Raw genomic sequence first — 9273 nt, forward strand, 5'->3', positions numbered from 1 at the left:
AATCACACTCGGGCTCGGTGTGAGTACACCCCCAGAAGAAGAGTGACAATAATATTTATGGTAGCTGCATTGCTGACATTGCTGATGTGTATATCCAATAGATGACGTATAATGGGATTAATGCTCTTTACAGCACACGTTTAAACAGTTTGTTACCAAGTCCAGGCAGTGTGAAAGAACAAGAATTCATTAATTATTGGGGGGAGTGAATTACCAGTGCTCTCTCCACCCTCAATACCATGACTGAGCTTAGACCCTTGAGCAAGGCACCGAACTGCTCCCCGGCCTCCGCAGCATTGGCTGCCCACTACTCCAGGTGTGTGTTCACGGTGTGTGTGCGTGTTTGTTCACTACTCACTGCTCTGTGTGTGCACTTGGATGGGGTAAATGCAGAGCACAAATTCCAAGTATGGGACGTCACGTCCTTTCCTTTCCTTTCCTTTGTTGAGTGCTGAAATATGCAGCTTTTAGCTTTCAGCCCATTTCTTCAAGGCTGAGGGTCATTACATAGGTACTCTGCCATTCTTTTCCTTTATTGAGGTTGAATCTGAAAGGCAGTGGTTATTTTGCCATCCGACAGGAGCGTAGCGTGCCAACCCATTAGAAACGACAGCTTATATTTCACGTGGATGAGGCATCTGATACATTTTCATATTCAGAATGCTCTTACAGTGGAAGAATGCTTAGAGAAAGAAGGAAGGGAGAATAACACAGGATGACATGGAATAAGTGGTGGTGGGTAAAGATGTGTGAGGGGTTGCATATGAAATGCCAATCTGCCCCTCTCCTCCTCAGGTATTGTGAATTGAAAACAAATGTAATCTATTTGGTTTGTTTTCCCATTTGGCTCTGAATTTGAAATGATAAACAGTAGCTGTTTGTAATCTGGGACTGAGGTGCTGGGGGAGGCAGACAGGAGCTCTATCAGCATTTTGCAGCCGGTAGAGAGAGAGAGAAAGGGATGAAGGAGAGAAAGAGAGAGGAGGAGAAGTTTGGAGGATAGAAATGTAAGTGAAGAAAAAAGATTGAGAGAGTTTAATGAGGGTGGTTACAGCCGGCGGGGCGCTACAAGCACTCAACCCACCTCTGAGCCAGCCGTTACTCAAAATAAATCTATATGCGGTATCAAATACATAATGATCAGCATATCATTAGTATCAGCATGAGTCCTCAGCTGTCACATATGCTTCTCTGAGTGATAAGCTGCAATTTGTGTTTGTATAAACTAGAATAATGCAGGGCTCGGGTGTTTCTTTTAAGCTTTTAAGAAAAAACTTACTAACTTTTACTTTTTTAAGAAAACAAAATACTTATCCAAAAATCAATATTTATAAATAGTGGCTGTTATTCATTCAATTAAAATTTGATTTTTAAAAAATTAAAATATTGCAGTGTTTATTATAAATGAGTTATGATTTATTTATTTTTTTTAATTGATGTGCCTTCGGAATCTTAAAAAAAGCCAAAAAAATTATAATAAAAAAAAAATCTAGTCTATGACTTTATCAACTTCTGTTTCATGCAAACTTAAATCTTAATATTATTTTTATCAGTCATAGCATTATTATATACAATTTTAGAGTAATAATTTATTTCCATCCTAATTTCTTCCACTTTCACCATTAAATGGACCTGATTAAGATGAATAGAATCAGATCCACCTTACACTTTATCATTGTCATGACAGTCAGCATGTGTCTTGTCTTCTGTCTGCTATGTGTGCAAGACAATTGGCAATCAGCACATATGCCACCTCTGTGCCTCATTTAAATAGTCTGACAGCAGCTCACCTTTTCTGTGCTGCTTTTGCCGATTTAGTTGTTCAACTGCGTAGCCTCGTGTGACATTTCAGTTGTCCCAATTATCCTTACGCATACATTAATGGTTTTATACCTCATCCTGAAGCACAACATGGTTTGAATAGCTTGAGCAGTGTTCAGTGAAACTTTTGTGCATGAAACTAAAATAAGCCTGTTTTTGGATTCTCAAATATGGAGAATTGTTTGTGTGAATTTGTTGCTTTCTGTAGAAGTGTGCAGTTTGAATTCAGGCTAAATTCAGTTTTTTCTGGATTCTATGGGTGAACAAATGGTGCCATCTAGTGGTAAAATAGCCCATGTTCACATCCTGGCTGTATTACAATGTGCAAAGAGAATAGGAGCTGTTCTTTTTTGCTTAAAGTCTTTGCAGGTCATGCATTTTTCGTTCATAGCTGCACTAATTTATTAACAATAGGCAGCATTATGTATCTAATGGGTGCTGATAAACAGGTGAGCTCTATTTCCATAGCATCAGACTGATCATACGATCAGAATATCTGATGAACTTGTTCTGATGTATCCAATTTATAGACTAAAGGTGAATGTATTAGGCAGCATTGTATTAATAGCCACCAAAACCACACATTTAGAGAGTGTAAGTGGATATTTCCTCCAAGAGGATGTAGTCTATTGATATCCTATTGATATCCTATCTATTGAAATATGTATTTTGTTGCAGAGTTTTAGGCAGGATGTAAGTTGTTATACATTGTCAAAGATGTGGCCTTTTATAATTTTGCTGTACGTAAAAACATCTCCAACAAATCATGGATGAATGGATGGATAGCAAGGTCTAGCAATTTCTAAGTAAATTAAGTAAATCCTACACCAAATATTTTTCAGTACGTATGCCATAGTTGTCCTGAAAAAAACCCCTGAAAAATCCTTATCATTGATCTTACTGATGAGTGGTAGCCAGAGGCCTTGCCAGTCTGACTCATGAATATTAATTAGGTTGTTTATCATTGGCCAAGCAGTCGTAACTGATTTGCTGAAAAACAGGATTACTGACACAATCAGGATTACCATTTACTGATTACATTGGTTGGTTTGATCAACTGCTGATGCAACCGGTTGGCAGAGCCTTCTGTTTGGTTCTAGTGCCATTGTTTTGTGTGTTCTGCTACAGTTTTATTCTTCGCGTTGTAGCCAATCCCCCCCAAAAAAGCTCTTAAAATATAATGATTATGCCCACAAAGTGTTTTCACATTTCATGGGATGCAGCTTGGCTTAGTTTCTGTTTATGGCCTGAAGAGCATCATCACTCCGAGGCGAGCCAAACAGACGCACTGGGAGAGAGATGAAGTGATGGAGAGAGAGAGGAAGGGCCTGCCTCCTCCTCACAACTAGGTCAGAGAGAAGACAGCACTAACGGATTAGCCTTCTGTTCTAAAATAGCTCCATCTCGGGTCTCGTCTCTTTGCATTATCATCTGTAAACTCAGGAGATTGTGTATCACCACATTTCAAGTGTATCTGACAGAAGTGTCACAGCTCAAGATATCTCTTGGTTTGATTGGTCACACTTGACAGGATGATGCCCCGACTGTCAAGATCCTATGACTAACTGAAAGGGCCCAACCTAAGTGGATCAGACTTTTTGGGATCATTTTAACACAATCTGTAATGCATTTCAACACAGCTTCTGATTCACAATCTGATTTAAACTCATAAAGTAATATTTTTGGCATTTGTTTGGCATTATAATTCATTTTACAGTCATGTTATACTGACATTTAAAACTCTTAATTTTGTTTATTTTAAATTATACTGTATATACACAGCATGAAGTGACTGTGTGTGTGTGTGTATGAGAGAGAGAGAGAGAGAGAGTGTGTGTGTGTGTGTGTGTGTGTGAGGCTGTGCGTCTTCTCCGTTTCTAGGAAACCGGGCGGAAATGGGACAAATAGCACATAAGTGGAGCAGTCCCCAATAGGTGTCAGCTATTGTGCTCGTCTACATTGTAGACCGTTTGGACCGACCCAAGAGTGTGGATGCGTGTGTGTGTGCACGCGTAGATTGCATGTGTATGTTTACAAAGTAGCGTAGCGTGCGTCAGTGGAGATGCTGAGCCCTACGGACTCTGAGCTGATGTATTATCTGAACTGTGTGTACAGGGAGCCCAGGAAGATCGTTCTGCACAAGGGCTCGACTGGACTGGGCTTCAACATCGTAGGAGGAGAAGATGGAGAAGGCATTTTCGTTTCTTTCATACTTGCAGGAGGGCCCGCAGACCTCAGCGGAGAGCTGCGGAGAGGGGACCAGATCCTATCCGTAAGTGGACGTCCTGCAAATACATAAATTGTATACATGAGGGCAAAATGGCTAAATAATATTGCAGCGATTATAATAAGGTATATTAATATTAATGTTTGCTGTAAACAGCCATTTATTGGTTTAGCATTTATTAAGGTTAGGTAATTAATAGATGTCATATTTTGCTTTTCTATGTTAAAAACAAGGATATAAACCACCATAAACAAGCACACGTTTCCCTTAATATTCAAATTAGTAGATGATAAATCTAGGTTTTTAAATGACCTTATATCTTTAACTTACATTTAGGTCCTCTAATCATGGGCATCCATGATTAAAGATACCTAAATGTTTATTGGAGTAATTTTAATGCTTCTTAATTTTTTAATAGTTATTATGTTTTAATTTGAACAAATATCATGCATGTTTTTAGGTAGTTATTCAAATTGGTATATAAAATTCCCAGAGTTTGTGAAGAACCTATACTGAACAGGAGGTGGCGCCATCACATGTCTGTGAACCCTACCAAACCTGTACTGAAAACCCTTTTTTTTTTTTGTCTAGTAACCACTCAAAACTCCACCAGTACCAGGTTTTTTTTTTTTTCCATTATAATTTTAGTTTTTGGCACAGTGGCCTAACTTTTTTTGCAATGTGTTAATTGACAGCGCAATTACAGCTCTCATTGAAACAATCCAGATCAGTGATCCACTCGAGAAGCTCTCCGAGCTGATTTCCTGTCGCTGATCTCATCATTTATGTTTATCAGAGCTTCATCAGGACTCGCTGGTCGTAATCAGATCCCTCCATCCAGATCCCCGCCGCAATTACTTTCGGTGCCACTTGAGCCGAGAGCAATCACGGTCTGCCTCCTTAGGACACTGATTAAAAAGCGAGAAAGAACAAGTAAGAGGAGAAAAATAGAGAGGGAGGGAAGAGATAATGGAGTGCTGGCCTGATTTGGAGTCTAAGAATAGCTGTGGTGTACCTTCTGAGTTCACACTGTTAAATGAGCATTAGGACACGCTGCAGGTGTGCTGAGAGACTCACAAACACACACTTCACCTGCCCCTCCCACTGCGCTGTAGTCTCATGTTGACTTCTTCTGTTTGTATTCCTAAACCTGGTGTCACTCCAGATCCGGCCCCCCCTGCAGAAACCGGAACCCATCCTGGACCCAAAATAGATTCCATTGGCTGAAACTAATTAGAAATGATAGAAAATTGTGTCATTTAGTTTTAATCATGAAAATATGTAAATTTATTTTAATTTACATATAACATTACTTTTTAAAAAAAAAGTAACTTAGCCTTCGATTAGTATTCTGCTGTAATAACTTAGCCTGCTAGCTTAATATAATTCTAACCACTTAAGAAAAGCTCTTTTGATTGGCTAAAACAGCAAGACAGTGTTATTTAGGCATTGAGTCAATCAGGCATTGAGAAACATTTGTAGAAACATTTGACACCAAATAGAGTTGACATTTTTCAGTTTATGAGCAGCATAAGGTCTATGGTTAACATTACTTCATTACGTGAAGATATTTTCACATTTTGTTTTGAAACACAAATTGCACAGCCATAAACTACCATTCAAAAGTTTGAAATCAGTATTATTTTTTTCTATGATTTTTATAATGTTCTATTCTATTATATTCTATTTCCAGTAGGGTTTTTTTTCCATCCAACTTTATATATATCAAAAAATCCTGAAAGAAATATAATTTAAAAATATGTAATATTTTATATATTACTTTACATTGCTTTATTATTTAATGTATTTTGATCAAATAAATGCAGCCTTGGTGATCATTTAGTTCAGAGGCTTTCTTCAAAAAACATTGTAAAAATCTTTCAGAGCCCAAACTTTTTATTTGTGGTGTACCTCAAACTGCTGTGTGCTTAAAAATTTTTGTTGCTAACAAGCTGCTACATAAGGACTACAACCATTGTCAACCATGATTCATTTATTCCACAAGTTAAAGTGTCCCGTAATGGAGGGATACATAAAATAAATAGTATTTGCCTGATCATGTGATCTCAACATGTTGGCCACCATAAAACAGTTTTTAGGCCACTGATTTGACTGGAGTCTTCATGTAATTTTAATAGAGATTTTTCGCAATTACTGTTCTTTTATTTATGTGCAAAACCTTTAAATGAGGAAAAAATGAGTGCAACTTTACCAGCTGTTTGGCTGCAACACCTGCTCCAGGTTTGTGTGCCAGCAGTATACAGCAATTCCCAACCTGCTTGAACATTGACTTTCGATGGCTCAAATTGGGTCATAGAACAGATGATGCGCACAAGTCCTCAGCTGTCACATATGCTTCTCTGAGTGATAAGCTGCAATTTGTGTTTGTATAAACTAGAATAATGCAGGGCTCGGGTGTTTCTTTTAAGCTTTTAAGAAAAAACTTACTAACTTTTACTTTTTTAAGAAAACAAAATACTTATCCAAAAATCTATATTTATAAATAGTGGCTGTTATTCATTCAATTAAAATTTGATTTTTAAAAAATTAAAATATTGCAGTGTTTATTATAAATGAGTTATGATTTATTATTTTTTTTTAATTGATGTGCCTTCGGAATCTTAAAAAAAGCCAAAAAAATTATAATAAAAAAAAAATCTAGTCTATGACTTTATCAACTTCTGTTTCATGCAAACTTAAATCTTAATATTATTTTTATCAGTCATAGCATTATTATATACAATTTTAGAGTAATAATTTATTTCCATCCTAATTTCTTCCACTTTCACCATTAAATGGACCTGATTAAGATGAATAGAATCAGATCCACCTTACACTTTATCATTGTCATGACAGTCAGCATGTGTCTTGTCTTCTGTCTGCTATGTGTGCAAGACAATTGGCAATCAGCACATATGCCACCTCTGTGCCTCATTTAAATAGTCTGACAGCAGCTCACCTTTTCTGTGCTGCTTTTGCCGATTTAGTTGTTCAACTGCGTAGCCTCGTGTGACATTTCAGTTGTCCCAATTATCCTTACGCATACATTAATGGTTTTATACCTCATCCTGAAGCACAACATGGTTTGAATAGCTTGAGCAGTGTTCAGTGAAACTTTTGTGCATGAAACTAAAATAAGCCTGTTTTTGGATTCTCAAATATGGAGAATTGTTTGTGTGAATTTGTTGCTTTCTGTAGAAGTGTGCAGTTTGAATTCAGGCTAAATTCAGTTTTTTCTGGATTCTATGGGTGAACAAATGGTGCCATCTAGTGGTAAAATAGCCCATGTTCACATCCTGGCTGTATTACAATGTGCAAAGAGAATAGGAGCTGTTCTTTTTTGCTTAAAGTCTTTGCAGGTCATGCATTTTTCGTTCATAGCTGCACTAATTTATTAACAATAGGCAGCATTATGTATCTAATGGGTGCTGATAAACAGGTGAGCTCTATTTCCATAGCATCAGACTGATCATACGATCAGAATATCTGATGAACTTGTTCTGATGTATCCAATTTATAGACTAAAGGTGAATGTATTAGGCAGCATTGTATTAATAGCCACCAAAACCACACATTTAGAGAGTGTAAGTGGATATTTCCTCCAAGAGGATGTAGTCTATTGATATCCTATTGATATCCTATCTATTGAAATATGTATTTTGTTGCAGAGTTTTAGGCAGGATGTAAGTTGTTATACATTGTCAAAGATGTGGCCTTTTATAATTTTGCTGTACGTAAAAACATCTCCAACAAATCATGGATGAATGGATGGATAGCAAGGTCTAGCAATTTCTAAGTAAATTAAGTAAATCCTACACCAAATATTTTTCAGTACGTATGCCATAGTTGTCCTGAAAAAAACCCCTGAAAAATCCTTATCATTGATCTTACTGATGAGTGGTAGCCAGAGGCCTTGCCAGTCTGACTCATGAATATTAATTAGGTTGTTTATCATTGGCCAAGCAGTCGTAACTGATTTGCTGAAAAACAGGATTACTGACACAATCAGGATTACCATTTACTGATTACATTGGTTGGTTTGATCAACTGCTGATGCAACCGGTTGGCAGAGCCTTCTGTTTGGTTCTAGTGCCATTGTTTTGTGTGTTCTGCTACAGTTTTATTCTTCGCGTTGTAGCCAATCCCCCCCAAAAAAGCTCTTAAAATATAATGATTATGCCCACAAAGTGTTTTCACATTTCATGGGATGCAGCTTGGCTTAGTTTCTGTTTATGGCCTGAAGAGCATCATCACTCCGAGGCGAGCCAAACAGACGCACTGGGAGAGAGATGAAGTGATGGAGAGAGAGAGGAAGGGCCTGCCTCCTCCTCACAACTAGGTCAGAGAGAAGACAGCACTAACGGATTAGCCTTCTGTTCTAAAATAGCTCCATCTCGGGTCTCGTCTCTTTGCATTATCATCTGTAAACTCAGGAGATTGTGTATCACCACATTTCAAGTGTATCTGACAGAAGTGTCACAGCTCAAGATATCTCTTGGTTTGATTGGTCACACTTGACAGGATGATGCCCCGACTGTCAAGATCCTATGACTAACTGAAAGGGCCCAACCTAAGTGGATCAGACTTTTTGGGATCATTTTAACACAATCTGTAATGCATTTCAACACAGCTTCTGATTCACAATCTGATTTAAACTCATAAAGTAATATTTTTGGCATTTGTTTGGCATTATAATTCATTTTACAGTCATGTTATACTGACATTTAAAACTCTTAATTTTGTTTATTTTAAATTATACTGTATATACACAGCATGAAGTGACTGTGTGTGTGTGTGTATGAGAGAGAGAGAGAGAGAGTGTGTGTGTGTGTGTGTGTGTGTGAGGCTGTGCGTCTTCTCCGTTTCTAGGAAACCGGGCGGAAATGGGACAAATAGCACATAAGTGGAGCAGTCCCCAATAGGTGTCAGCTATTGTGCTCGTCTACATTGTAGACCGTTTGGACCGACCCAAGAGTGTGGATGCGTGTGTGTGTGCACGCGTAGATTGCATGTGTATGTTTACAAAGTAGCGTAGCGTGCGTCAGTGGAGATGCTGAGCCCTACGGACTCTGAGCTGATGTATTATCTGAACTGTGTGTACAGGGAGCCCAGGAAGATCGTTCTGCACAAGGGCTCGACTGGACTGGGCTTCAACATCGTAGGAGGAGAAGATGGGGAGGGCTTTTTCGTTTTTTTCTTACTTCCGGGGGGGCCGCCAGACCCCG

General features: G+C 38.1%; 1 protein-coding gene across 1 annotated transcript in view; it reads left to right on the plus strand.

Moving 5' to 3' along the window:
• Window positions 1–9273, plus strand: part of LOC107589373 (disks large homolog 2-like) — a 62825-nt gene that overhangs the window by 11143 nt on the left and 42409 nt on the right. The window contains exon 5 of the mRNA XM_016277786.1: window positions 3937–4108. Within this exon, the coding sequence (XP_016133272.1) occupies window positions 3937–4108 (172 nt within the window). The remainder of the gene's footprint in view (window positions 1–3936; window positions 4109–9273) is intronic.

This window comes from Sinocyclocheilus grahami, unplaced genomic scaffold, assembly GCF_001515645.1.
Source record: "Sinocyclocheilus grahami isolate Dianchi unplaced genomic scaffold, SAMN03320097.WGS_v1.1 scaffold7.1, whole genome shotgun sequence".
In the NCBI taxonomy this organism is placed as follows: Eukaryota; Metazoa; Chordata; class Actinopteri; order Cypriniformes; family Cyprinidae; genus Sinocyclocheilus; species Sinocyclocheilus grahami.